Source organism: Gossypium raimondii, chromosome 2 (genome assembly GCF_025698545.1).
Source record: "Gossypium raimondii isolate GPD5lz chromosome 2, ASM2569854v1, whole genome shotgun sequence".
Taxonomy (NCBI): domain Eukaryota; kingdom Viridiplantae; phylum Streptophyta; class Magnoliopsida; order Malvales; family Malvaceae; genus Gossypium; species Gossypium raimondii.
Genome location: NC_068566.1, coordinates 410,760 through 425,088, shown reverse-complemented (window position 1 = coordinate 425,088; position 14,329 = coordinate 410,760). Strand labels below are relative to the sequence as shown.

The 14,329-nt window shown below is 32.0% G+C and overlaps 3 protein-coding genes across 3 annotated transcripts; 1 reads left to right on the top strand and 2 right to left on the bottom strand.

Annotated features, from left to right (window-relative positions):
• Positions 1–235: 235 nt before the first annotated feature.
• LOC105787449 (pentatricopeptide repeat-containing protein At3g51320) lies at positions 236–2,151 on the bottom strand. The gene has a single exon (XM_012613835.2). It carries the CDS (start codon positions 1,917–1,919, stop codon positions 294–296), a length of 1,626 nt encoding a protein of 541 aa, XP_012469289.1. The 5' UTR covers positions 1,920–2,151; the 3' UTR covers positions 236–293.
• Positions 2,152–4,155: 2,004 nt separating this feature from the next.
• Positions 4,156–4,957, top strand: LOC105787453 (E3 ubiquitin-protein ligase At4g11680). Its single transcript, XM_012613838.2, has one exon. It carries the CDS (start codon positions 4,299–4,301, stop codon positions 4,728–4,730), a length of 432 nt encoding a protein of 143 aa, XP_012469292.1. The 5' UTR covers positions 4,156–4,298; the 3' UTR covers positions 4,731–4,957.
• A 4,028-nt stretch (positions 4,958–8,985) lies between these two features.
• LOC105787448 (protein FD) lies at positions 8,986–10,555 on the bottom strand. The gene is made up of 3 exons (XM_012613834.2): positions 9,646–10,555; positions 9,489–9,566; positions 8,986–9,360 (listed from the first exon to the last, which is right to left on the bottom strand). The coding sequence occupies exons 1-3, from the start codon at positions 10,177–10,179 to the stop codon at positions 9,289–9,291; spliced, it is 684 nt and encodes a 227-aa protein (XP_012469288.1). The 5' UTR covers positions 10,180–10,555; the 3' UTR covers positions 8,986–9,288.
• Between the last annotated feature and the right edge of the window lie 3,774 nt (positions 10,556–14,329).

Here is a 14,329-nt window from a genome sequence, read left to right as displayed (position 1 = left end):
TATGTATCTCTCTCATTTTTTCTTTTCTTTGGAAGGACGGATTTGTATACATTAGGATGTAAAATGATCTTCCTTTTCCTTTCCTTACTTTTTTCTGCTCAAAATTCATTTTCTTTCCACTTTTTCTTTCTTTCTTCTCATTCCTTCACTTTTCCACCTAATCAAGAGATTGATTGTATTTGTATCAGTGAAAAATCAATTATTTCAAGTAAATCCAATTGTGAAGAAGAAAAAGTTTACACAAAATCCCCCATCAAAAACATTGATTCATATTCTCAATCAATAGTGTAAAACTAGCTTTCAGCAAGCTTGACATCCCTTTGATCCATACCCTCCCTCCATTGTTCACTCACTTTTAAATTATGAACAATGTTCTTTAAATCTAAAAGATTACACCCTGCAACTCTTTCAATCCCTTTTTCCTTCATTATCTGTTTCATTTTAGCAACATCCTCCCATTGACCTGCCACAGCATACACATTCAACAATAACTGATAATATGTGAAGTTTTTAGGCTCTTTTGCAATCAACGATGTTGCTATTCTTTCCCCAACAGTTACGCCCTCCCTAAACCGACATGAGCTGAGCAAGTTAGCCCAAAGAACCGAATCAGATGATATGTCCTCGGCACTATCCGGCATTTGCCTTAGGATGTCTTCCGCCTCTTGGAAAAGTTGAACGCCAACGTAAAGATTCGCCATGCACCAATGATGAGCAAAGTTCGGTTTTATACCGAATTTGTTGATCATTTGGTGGAAATAGTTTCTGCCATCTGGTACCGATCCTGCACGAGCACAAGCACATAGAACGCCGACGAAAGTGATTTCGTCAGGAGAAATGATCGTTTCTTCCACCATATCAGTGAACAATTTTAGTCCATCTATGGGATTTCCATGAATGCAATGCCCTAAAATCATTGCATTCCAACAAACTCGGTTCCTATTTCTGATCTTGTCGAACATCCTACGAGCTAATCCTACTTTCTGGCAGTTACAATACAAATTAACCAAAGCTGTATCTATTATTATATTAGACTTCATGCCGTTCTTGATTAAAAATCCATGAACTGATCTTCCTTCCTTTAATCTAGCTGACTTGGAACAAGCACTAAGTACACTAGCCACAGTCTTCTCGTTCCCCATTAATCCCGTTTTCACCATTTGCCTAAACAACTTCAATGCACAACCCGGATTCCCAGCTTTTAAATACCCTTTAATCATAATATTCCAAGAAACCACATTCTTCTTAGGCATTTTATCGAACAGTTGGTGAGCCAAACCCAAATTCCAAACTTTGACACACACATTAATAAAAGAGTTCCATGAGGCAATATCTCTTTGAGACATTTCAATTAACACATTGATGGCAAACTCAAAAACCCCACAACAACCATACATATGAATCAAAGAGTTCTGTATTGGCAATCTATTGACTACCCCAAATTTAATTGCTTGGCCGTGACACTTCCTTGCAGATTTAGAGCAACCCAATTTCGAACAAGAGCTTAAAAGTGGCACAAAAGTATAGCTATTAGGAACAAACCACCCATTATCTCGCATTTTAAAGTAAAAAACCACAGCTTGATGGTGTAAAGAACTAAAACAGTAAGCTCTGATAACTGAATTAACACGGAAAGTACCGGGATTTTCAATGCATCGTAGAATCGAAACGGTGTAATCAATGTTGCTGAACTTGGAAGAATGGATCAAAACCCTGTCGACCCAAAATGGGTTTTGGAAGAGACCCGAAGTTATCAATCGAGCTTGGATTTGAAACAGTTCCTTTATATCACGACACGAATCGAGGATCGAAGTGAGCGCTTTGGACTCAGTTGAATAAAACGGCAAGTGAAACCGGTTGGGTTTAATGAAGATGGTGGATCGAAAACGAAGGAGTTCACGAATGGACATCGTTGCCATTCATTTGGGACTTTGTTTTGGTACCTTCTTCTCCAACTCAATTTGATTACCGCCATTGAAGCATGTTATAGAAGGCTTGAAAAAGGAGAAAAGCCTCCTGGCTTTCTAGTTTGTAGCGTGTAATGGAGTGAGGGACATGTTATTCAGAAATGGTTGCTTTGATCCTTTCGGTTTAGCAAATTAGGGATCGTTTAGCTGAAAAGCCCGAAATTGGGAGATTGATTTTCCAAAAGTCAGCAAGCAGGGCAAGTGAAAAGGTATGTAATATAAGACCCATAAGCCCAAGAACCACCACTGAAAAATACACCATTGTTCAAGGCCCAGAAAACAAAACGACAGGCCGAACCAGCTTCATTAAAACCAGAAAGTAATTCGTCTAAATTTTAGATTCTGGTATTTTAGGGTTTTCGAATTTTGTACTATTTTGAGTTCGGGTTGTTTTGATTAGATTATTCGGGTTTGTAATTTAATTTAACCGTTTTAAATTTAAGTTATTTCGAGTTTAGAGTATTTTTTATTTAAATTATTTATAAGCTTAGATTTTCTAGGTTTGGGCAAAAAAACTAGGCCCGTTTAGAAAAAGGGTCGGGCTCAGGCACCACTTTTTGGGCCTGGCCTGGCCCGGCCCGAATATAATAAATATATATTTTTATTTTTTTAATTTTAAAATAAATTTTTGGTGTTTATTAAAAAAGGGCCGGGCCGAGCTGGGCTCGGGCTTAAGAAATTTTCTCGGGCCGGGCTTGGACAAAAATTTCAAGCCCATATTTTGGATTGGACCTACAACACAGGCCAAAATTTTTTCTGGGCCTGCCCGAATCCGGCCCATAAACACCTCTAATTTTATTATTGAGAGAAATACCAAAAAAAAAAATTCGAAAGCATGATCTACCAAGGGAGTTGGCTGAACCCCTTAACAGCCAAAGGTATTGTCTGTTTCCCGTAGCATACGGTGAACAACCCACTCTTTGAACACACATACTTTCAGAAAAGAGTAAATATACCAGGTTTCTTCAACATTAGGTAACCATCACCATAGATTCGTACCGTCAATGGTCAATTACTTTCCCATCATTTAGTTGCTTTCCTTCGAAGCATGCATGCCCCCAGTCCACTTTACAACGATGCTAGGGGATATTTTTCTCATTACCTAATCCATAGCCTTCACTAACTCAAGTTCGAATACTAGTCATAACATTATCGAGAGGGACAATTACTTATCTCGAAAAAATTAATTTTTATGGGTCTTGTATAAATTATATAAAAAAGTTAATTGTCGTAAAAGTTTTCAAATTATACTCCAAATTTGAATTGATATATAAATTTTAAAAAATTTTAATTGAATCCTTCAAAGTTTCGATATTGTATCATTTAAGTCATTCCATCGGCTTAGGCATTGGCTTGAAAATTAAATGCCAATTCAATATGATGTTCAACATATTTAAAATACATGTACGGATCGTTTTGTAAATATATGTGTATCTACTGCTAAAACAGCTTGAATATGATCTATAAGAATAAAGAGAAATAGTTTTTGTAAATTTTAATGTCACTTTCTATTTTTTTTCTTAAAACTCATATTCATATTATCTATACGTAGGTACACGTTTTAAACATGCTTCACGACTGATTCAAGCCGATATTTAACACCTAAATTGAATGGCTAAGCTAACGTAAAGACCTAATTGATTCAATGTTGATATTTTGACAATTGTACGTTTTTAATTTTAAAGAGTAGTAAAACCCGAAAATTATTTTGGTGGGACCATAATTGAATTATGAATTTTGGATGGAGTTCAAAATATAATTTTATTCTTCTTTTCACTTAAAATTTTACAAGCTTTAAGGGGATTAAAAGACAAATTTACTATTTTTTGTGAAGCATAAAATTTAAAAATTGGACAAAAATTTCTTCACATTCTTTGAAATTAACCCTATCTATGTCTAAATAGAGTTATTGTAACATGTACGTTCTTTTTGACATAATGCTTTAAATTATCTATAGCTTCTCCCCAACTTATAAATATGAGTATAATGCGTTTCAGCATACTCGAATTCATGTCCTCCTATATTGACAGCAATGCTTATACTAATCGAGTTAAGACTCAATCGGCTAACATGTATGGATTTTAATGTAATAGCAAGTAAAAATAAAATAAAATAAACAATAAAGAATAAAAGGTCATATGTAACACTCTTGGTTTAGGTGCAACCGCTTGGGGTTAAACCCTCAAAATCGGTTCATCCCAAATCTAACAACCCTTTCAAACCAAGCAAACAAAACAACCGATGATGATCAACCTAAGAGGAAGGCAACTCATAAACATGGTATACGGATAACCTGAACCCCCCATTGCTGCCAAAAAATACAAAACCAAAATGATTCTCAACAAGCTGGTAACCTTCATTTACACCATTGTTGGTGTAAGAAGATCAGTAAGTGATGAAGGGAAAAGAACAAAAGAAGCAGCACCACCACCACCCGCGGCGGCTGGCTATGTGGTGGTGATGGAGGGAACAGCAATGGGCAGCAACAGCAGCAGCAGCAGCTACTTGCAGGGATCAACAGAAGGTGAAACATGTTGTGTATGTTTATCAAGCATGGAAGAAGGGGAAGAAACAAGGGTGTTGCCATGTTTCCATGAATTTCATAGGGTTTGTGTGGATAAGTGGGTGAATACATGTAAGAAGAATTGTCCAATATGCAGGTTTTCAATGGGGGAAGAAGATAGGTTTATGTTTCATAGAAGGGAAGCTTTCACTGAAGAGATGATGATATGGTTTTCGTCTTTTCATATAGCCGGATTCTAGCCGGAAATTGCCAGGAATTAAACCCGGCTCTTCTGAAAGCCAAATATGCACCAGACGACAATGAAGTTATTGTGATGTTGAAATGTTTTTATTGTTTTGTATAAAATTTCGTTTCAATGCATATTTGCTCAACCTTTTTTTTTATTCTTTCATTGTATTTTGTTTTTCTCAATAATATCGTTACTAGAGTTTGAATTTAATAATATCGTTACTAGAGTTTGAATTTATCTTTTCTTGTTGGGAGTGCAAATTTTTTTAAGTAAACTAACCTAATTTTACTAAACTATTAGTAAGTTTACGTTAGGTCACTCAACTTCAAAAAATTATAAAATGATCACTGAATTATTCATAAGTTTTTATTTAACTAAATTATTCAAAACCTTTTTATTTAAATTACCGGATTAGTAAGTTTTTTTTAAAAAGTCCAGCTAGTGAGTTTCAAGCAACGATCTAATAATCGGTATAGTAAATCAGTACACATCGATGACTAGAAATATACTTCGAAGTGAGTATATGGAAAGAGGAATAAGAGAAAATTGAGAGAGTAGTAGGAAATGAGTGGATAAATAAAGCTCTAAAGAAGTGAAATGAAGTTCTTTTTTGGGGGCTATAAAAAATTGTTGATTGTACTTACAATTAGTCGTTGGAGGTAGGTCTAGTTTGAGGTGGTTTTTGGGCCCCAAAGAGAGAAAAAGATGAGTTATACAATTATTATGGTTGGATTATCTTGCGAAAAAATATAGGTTTAAAATTTGGGTTTGGACAAAAAATAAGACTCATTTTCTAAATGGCTCATGCTTTGGGTTGGATTTTTGCCTGAGCTTGACTCGACGCGAATAAGTTGTTTTGTCATCATTTTGTTATTATATTGCTACTATTTTGTTGTTATTGTTTGGATATTGCATAACTCTTGTTTTATAATTTTGTTACTATTTTAGAGACACGTGTTTGCTAAGTTACAATTATCTTAGTGTTATTTAAATATAAAGACTTTTTTTAATGTATTTTCGATTTATTGAGGAACATTTATTTTAATATTTTTAGTGTATTTGATATATTATATATTTTTATATAAAAATATAAAAAATTAATCTGAAAGGGCCGCTTAGAGTTTAAGTTTAGCATTTTTAATTTTGATCGGGGTTAGACAAAATTTTAAACCTATCTTTTAAGCCGAGTTGGACTTAAAAAATGGATCTAAAATTTTGCATAGAGAACCGATCCATGATTAGATTTAGTTATGATGTTTAAGTCAATTGGTGCTGACTGCTGAGCTCTCTTTAAGTGAGGGTGAGCTGATTGATCTTGATAAGTTATACCAAGACTTGTTAAGCTTGTTTGAAGGTTCAAGGCATCCTCACATAAAATAATTTGGTAAATTATACTCGTACTCACTCAATTATTACTATTTTTTTTGGTCACTCGTTTATAAAAAAGTTATAAAATAATCATTTAACTATTTGAAATTTTCTTTTTTAGTTACCAGTCATTAAATTACTATCGAAAAGATAACTTGATAGTTTTTAAAATTGACATAATTACAATTTTAATCCGCAACATTTTCATATTATATCAATTTAGTCTCGATTCCAAAAATTAACCCTCAATAATTATACATTGTGTAATTTGGTCTTTTTCTTTTCGCTTTTACTTTTTATGACATTAAGGGTTAATTTTAAAGAATGCGAAAAGATGAAAATTAATTATCTTGGGTTTCTTAGTGTTCCTATTTTTGGTATATTTTCGACCAAATTTAGTTGATAGACTTTTTAGCTTTTTAGGTAAAGAGTCATAAAGAAAAGCAAAATTGAAAAAGAGGACCAAATTAAACAATATTTAAACGTTAAGGGTTTTTTTGAATCAAAACTAATTGTTAAAGTTGTTATTATACCAATTTTAAAAGCTATCACGTCATCTTTCCATCTATCATTTAATGGCTGGTTACAAAGAAAAAACCAAATAATGCAACTTTTCATAGTTAGATAATAATAATAAAAAAAACCTTACCAATTGTTGAGTATAAATTTAGTTTGCCCAAAATAATTTTAGAGGGCCAAAAATGAATTATAAACCCTTAAAGGGCTGAAAGACAATTATATCATTATATTAATTTATAAATAATTTAACCATTTTAGTGGACACCAATGCTATTGCTTACCTCTTTCTCTAGGCTCCTACCTTTCATCCAATGTCTTGTACAAGACAATTACATGTTTAGAAATAGTAATCAACTTATAATGTACATTACTTTTGGTCAACTCTTCTCCCCCAAGTAGAAATTGATGAAATATATATATGACAATTAATTCTCCAATTTTTGGACTAACCTAATTAAAAAATACATTGGAGACACACACAACTACATAACCCATCTTCACATAAACCTAGTTGCTACTTCCTAGGCCACCTAAAGTGAATCAATTTTGTTATAACTTTAGCATGCAATGGAAGGGAAAGCTCCCCACTTACCAATGCCTTCCACCCCCTTTTTTGGACTTAAAAAAGGGAGAAATGTATAGGTCTACATTGAGTCAATAACAACCCCAAAAATAGCCATATTCCAACACCCTTAGAGGTTAGGTTTTATGTAGTATATATCTATTGCCAAATACATACATATTCATAGAGTTTAGAGATGGAAAAAAATAATGTTTGGGTCATGTAAAATATTGTTCTTAGAGATGTCGGTGCATGTAACGATTAGTTGGGACAATTTAGGAAGTAATGGTCGAAATTCCTCTCGTTCTGTTTTTTACAATAGTAAAAATGTAATTTCACTATTTTAATAGTCTATATCTTTATAATTTTTATCATTTTAGGAGAGCCAAAGTGCAATTTTACCTTTACTAATTTAAAATTTTAAAGGACCTAAGTAAAAAAATCTTCATTTTAAGAAAGACCGGAGCCCTGCACCAACCATTCCTTTTTTAAAATTTTAAAAGGTCAAAACCGAAAATTTATTTGAGGGGATACAAATATAGTTTTACTATTGAAATAACTTAAAATTTTAGAGATATAAAAGGACTGAAATGATATTTTGTCATTCATGGAGGGGCCTCGTGCCCACCACCTCTTGATGTCGACATCTATGTACCTATTAACTCTTTGACAAATAATAAGATTCAAGCCTCATCAACAATCTCATTTGTTGAATGATTTATAAATACTACTTTCAGCTCTCTATAAAACCGATGATATATTAACCCGAAATCGATATAACCTTTCTCCTAATCTGATAAGAAGAGTACAAAGAAGAAAAAAAATCAACATATTGTATGATAAATGTACACAATACATTTGATTCTAAGGACCAAATCTTGCCCCACGAAACCCAAGATTTGGTCACTGTTTAAGTAATGTACCATGAAAAAGATATGGCATTGATTCACAAAAGAGAATCACAATCCTCAAACTATACCCACATGATTATTAAAGTTGTCATTTGGATAAACATAAATACAATATCTAATTTAATTGAGATTCAACGTGATTATTAGGTAAAAAATCTCGAAATTTTTAAAAAAATGTTACACCTTTTTTTTCACTTTTTATATATATTAACCAAATTAAAATTTATTTTGTTAAATTTAAATTCATTATTACAATATTAAATGAATATTTTTATTATGGGTAATCTACTAAAATAGTTTTTTTTTTTTGAAATGTTACGTTCTAATCACTTAGTTAACGTGTTGTAACATTTTAGCCACTGAACCGTTAATTGTCGTTAATGGTGTAACGATAAGCTGGCGTGATACGTTAAATCATTAGTTCAAACAAAAAATTTAGGTTAAATTATACAATTAATCCCCGTATCTTTTCGTTTTAAGCAAATTTTTTTCTTTTATATTTTTAACTTTCCTTTTTTTTCTTATCAACTTAACGTAAACGACAATTAACACTTAATGACTAAAATGTTACACCACAATAACGTAAATATCTAAAACATAACCCAAAAAAATAGAAGGGACCATTTTTTATATTTTACCCTTTTATTATTTAAAAAGTAGTAAAAGATAAAAATGTATTTTAACCTAAAAAACCCTTAATTTATTGAAGAAAAAAAGTAGCATAGAGAGGTCCATATAAGGAATAGGAATTTTAATGAGTGAGCACAAAGTTGAAAACTTTTACTTCTTTTTGGGTCCCCCATTGATTGATAATTGTTTTACTACTAGTAGTCAGCATTTTATATTTGGGGTTGAATCACCAAATTTAAACAAGCAAGTCCCTACTACACAAATTTTTGCATGAGAAAATGTACAGAGAAGATGAATGGTCTTAATTTAAGAAAGGATACAAACAAAACAAAAAGACCCACCACCAGCATCAAGGCTCTTTTACATATTACCGTAAATATACCATCTTTTTCTTGCATTTGTTAGCCATAACACTTTGAAATATAGCCATTTCAACCCTCCCAAAAAAGACCCTATACAAATTCCTTCCTTTTCTAGCTTAAACCACATACACCCCTTCCCCTGGCTACTGAAAAAGAGGGGACTTTGGTTAAAGAACAAAGCAAAGAGATTGGTCCTTGGATTTGTTTTTTTTTAGCTTAAAATGGAGCTGTTGATGTTCGTTGAAGCATTCGATTTCTGGAAAGTTGAGCTGTAGCTGCTACTCGTAACTGCATGAACATGAAAGATGAGAAAAGAAACCCCAAGAAAACATGTTTTAGTTCTTAAAGGGACTAAAAACCAAACATATACGAGTTCTAAACATGTTTTTAAATGTTGGGTTTTTTTTTTTTTTTACCTGTTCTTGTTGTCTTCTGAGTTTTGCATTTTCTTCCATAAGATGAGCAACTTCAAGTTCTAGCTCATTTGTGTAAGCCTGCAAAAAAAAAAAAAAAAGAGGAATTTTCAGACCAAAAAATAGGGGAAATAAATGTAATGTAATGAAATGACAGTACCTGTTTTCTAGCTCTTGATCGAGCAGCGGATTCACGGTTCTTAATCATACGCTTATGCCGGCGATTACCGGAACTGTTATCGGAATCTTGGGTCCTTTTTTTCCCAAAGGTGGCTAAGGTGGTCGACGAAGCCAGAGCTTCGAATGGAGAATTGAAAGTAGGCAAAGTTGAAATAGGACTGCTTTGTAAACGTGGGTTATCGAGGAAATCAAAGCCTGGACCTGAATTTAAGCTTAAAACAGTAGCTGGAGGTGGTAAAGGTGAACCGTAAAGCATAGTATTGGTATCACCACCACCATTGGTCTGCTGCTGCGGTGGTGGTGGATCAGACCTGGCGGCGAGAAAATCTTGGAGAATGAGATGAGGACTGGATGAAAAGGGTTCTCTTGAAGAAGAAGAGGAAGAGTGGTGGTCGTGTAATGAAGCGAGGGTGATGTCGTTCCATACTTCTTCCATGGTTTTAGGTCTATGGGGAGGTGAAGGAGAAGATGGTTTTAATGGAGTTATTTGGGGTTTATTGGATGGTGATAACATTGGTGGTGGTGGCAGAGGTGATATAACACTGTAAGAGAGGTAAGCTTTAATGGTGATGGCAATGGTGATGGTTGGTTTTTGGGTGTGTTTTAATGGTGGTGATTATTCATAGGGGAAAGAGTAGAGTACATTTGAGCCACGCGCCATAGGGGAAGGGACTGTTTAATATCAGCTTTGGCCATTGGAAGTTTCTGCTGTTGAAGGACTGATGGGGACTGATATTATATATATTCATACACTAAAAAGAGAGAGAGATACAAAGAGAGGTGAAGACAGTAGTTTTATATTTGAGTAAACTATATCAACTGGTTACACGAGGAGTAAGTTTACGTTTTAATCAGTTAAATTTTAAAAAGTTATAAAATTGTTATTGAGTTATCTGAAAGTCTTTATCTAAGTCATTAAACTATTCGAAAGTTTTTATTTGAGTTACTGGTTGGTTAAGTTGTTTTTAAGTTTGACTAGTAAGCTCTAAGCGATAATTCGACGATTGGTACGATAGATCAATGTCCCTTGATGAGTAGAAAAGCATACCTTAGATCAAAGTCGATCTAGCGATTACTGTTGGTGATTGGATAAAAAAGTTATTTGGGTTTTGGTTCATAAATTCGTGACATTTAAAATTGTTTCATGAAGAAAAAAAAACTGAACTATAGAAGAAAAATGGGAAAAGAGTTTTCGATTGGTGCAAGAGGCGCGAATGGAGAATGCCATGTAATAATCATTTTAACAACCTAATGACTTAAATGAAAACTTTCGAACAGTTCTGTGATATTTTGTAATTTTTAAAATCGAGTGATCAAAAAGTAAACTTATTAATAATTTAGGGAATAGGGTAGATTACCCTTTATATTTTATATAAAATTTAACTTATTATACACGTTTGTTTTATGGTTTATGAAAATTAATTTATTCGAGATTAATCATTATCTTTCTTAATAATATCTTTTTCAAGTTAAAGTGAAACGCGATTTAACATTACACCCAAAACTTTCATATTTTATACAATTTTATATATTATTATTTGTTAGGGTTTTGTATGTAAGAAATTAAAAATGATTTAAAAAACAAATATGGTTTTTGTTGAAATAGTAAAACCGATAAACTACAAGTCGCTATGTTTTGAGTTTGAATCTCATCATTTTATATATCTTTTAGATTTTATATAAAATACCCTCAAAAAATTAACCCTATTTTTACATATTATTTGTTAGTTTTTTGTTCATTTAATATAAAAACTAATTAGTAACAAAGAGTTACGAACTATTAAGAAGTTTACATTTTGATCACTCGATTTAAAAAAAATCAACTAGAAATCACTAAGCAACAATTCGATGACCGGTACGATAGATCAATACTCATTGATGAGTATAATAACATACTAAAGATTCAAGTCAATATGACAGTTAGTGTTAGAGATCGAAGAATAAAATTATTTAGATTTTCGTTCATAGATTCTTAACGTTCAAAACTGTTTCATGAGAAAAAAAAAACTAAACTTTAGAAGAGAATAGAAATAAGAGCGTTGAGTTTACATAAATAATGTAAACAAGAAAGACGATACAATAACAATTTTAACGATCTAAAATTTACGAAATTATGATATTCCTACATATATAAGAGCCATGAAAGAATAGGTTAAGAAATGATGGTGATTCATGAGTCATGACCAACATCATCAACATCAGTTTCTGAAGAGATTCTCTTAACTCTCTGAGAAATAGACACCTGTTTTGTTCATAGGATAATATGCTGCTATCCCCCCCTTCTTCTTCTTCCCTTTACTTACTTTTCTTGGAGATTTAAACCCCATTTTCCATTATTATTCTTATTTAGAGTAAGTATTTTATTATTATAATTTAATTTAATTTTTCTATTTTAGATTAAAGAGTAAATTTATCTTTTCTTTTTTAATCCTTCATTTATACATTTAAAAACTAAACAAAATAATTACATAGTAGCGGATCAGGATTTTATAGTATAAATAGATAAATTTTAACAAAAATGATCAATTTACTCTTTAAAATCGGTTTAGCTATAAGAACTAATATATATATATATATATATATATATGTATATACATATTCAGTAGAGAAAAAAATATACAATTTAACTCCAAATACACAAGCCTCTGTAATGCTTTTACAAAGGTTAAAATGTGCTAGAAGTCCTTGTAATTTTTGAAAATTGGGAATTTAATCCTATGTTTTTATTTCATAGAATTTAATTATTCTACTTTTCAGATCTCAAAATTCAGTCTAATCATTAATATTGTTAAATCCAAGTTAACTACAAAGTCATTTTTTAATTACATGGCTACCGTGTAAGTATTTTTTAATTTAAAAATGTCGCAAAGAACAAATTTAACAAAAAAAATAGTAGCGCTAACGGTTGAACTTAAATTTTAAAATCTAAAAATAGAAAATATTAAATTTCATAAAATAAAGTCTAAAAAATAAATTCCTAAATTTCAGAAAACACAAATTTTTTTAACCTTTTACAAATTAATGATATATTTTAATACTTGAATACCATTAGCTTGTAAAAGAATATTCAATACACTGATCTTGATAGTAAATACGTTGAGGTGGTATTTTGAAATTATTCAATTTACCAAATTCAACTGCTAAAATAAGTTAATTTACCAAATTCAGATATAAAAGTTAGATACATCGCTATATTAGAGTCGATTATATTCATCACATTTACTCAAAATATAAGTAAATTAATATATATATATTAAATCAAAGAGTAAATTTCATCTATTTCTACTAATAAAACCGACGTAATTGACAAAATAACTAAACAGTTATATATAACCTCATGCTGACATATACGAACCTGTTTTTAATAATAAGAATGGATAATTTTTTAACAAAAATATTAATTTACTTTCTAATTTAAGATATTAATTTGAAACTCTCACAAAGGTTAGGAATAGAAGGGGGAGGTGGCATTAAGTGAACAGCTGTCAACCCTGCAACACTTTCACTATTCCAAATCTCTTTTCAACTCTTTGAAAAGTTATTAGAACAGAAAAAAGAAAAGAAAAGAAAAAACTCTTTGAAAAGTTAGTAGTACTGCCACTGACCGGTTTGGCTGCCTGCAATCAGCCAACTGCAGGTTTCCACTCCACCACCACAGTCACCATTCTTTTTTTATTTCATAATTACGTATTCACTATTGATTACTATAGTGATTAATAATATTTATCTATAATTAATGTAATAATAATGACGATAATATTAAAAAGTTAAATGCACTGTATTGAAAGTATACGCTCATGTAAAGAGACCCTAAATTACTAACTGTGATCATAGTTGGCCACACGAATCACGGCGCCCTTATTTGAGCCCCTAGCACCAAACCATTGCATTGCTCTCTCATCAACAACTTTGTCTGCATTCAATCTCCCAGTTTACCATATGCTTACCATGATTGAACCTCTCTTAAACATGGGGTGGTGTTGTATAGTATAGGGGGGACCCTGATTTGATTGAGACTCGACTGCTTTCTCTATATATAATATTTTGAGTTTCCCACAGAAATCACAGAGAAACGTTATCGATCATATTCTGATTCTTATTCTTTCAGCATTGGTGAATGGTGTGTTTAACCATTGGATGTTAGCATTGAAACCCCATAAAGGGCTCGTACAACGAGACATGATAATCAAGTGGGAAGAGTGTACCTAGAAAAAACAAAAACAACCCTAAAGGAAAGCACCCCTTTGAATGGGAACTAACATAAATAACATTTTTCCCCATATCAATAGGGGTGCGAGGTGGTGTTGTTTTATGTTCTTTCACCAATTAAACATACATGCATGTACCCTAAATTGTTTGTGCTACTCTATGTTTTTTTGCTATATATGTTATATCCTGATACAAATCGGGTAAATCTTGGACCATAAAATGAACCATTCTCCAAGCTTAGCATATTGTGTGTCACTTTTATTATTATTAAAGAATGTTTTCTTTTAGCAAGTAAAATGATACTATTACTTACACAAGTGCCCATGGAATAAATGTGAAACTACTACCATGCCTTAACTTTAAACACAATCGACATCTTCTTCTTTTTTCAGATTGTATTTTACATAAACAAATCATTATACGTTATATCATTCTTATAAAACTTCAATCTACTT

Coding starts and splice junctions, on each gene's coding strand:
- LOC105787449 (XM_012613835.2), bottom strand. CDS start 1,919: ATGGCAACGATGTCCATTCGTGAACTCCTTCGTTTTCGATCCACCATC.
- LOC105787453 (XM_012613838.2), top strand. CDS start 4,299: ATGATTCTCAACAAGCTGGTAACCTTCATTTACACCATTGTTGGTGTA.
- LOC105787448 (XM_012613834.2), bottom strand. CDS start 10,179: ATGTTATCACCATCCAATAAACCCCAAATAACTCCATTAAAACCATCT. Junction 9,567..9,645: donor GATCAAGAGCTAGAAAACAG/GTACTGTCATTT, acceptor TTTTTTTTGCAG/GCTTACACAAATGAGCTAGA. Junction 9,361..9,488: donor TCAGAAGACAACAAGAACAG/GTAAAAAAAAAA, acceptor ATGTTCATGCAG/TTACGAGTAGCAGCTACAGC.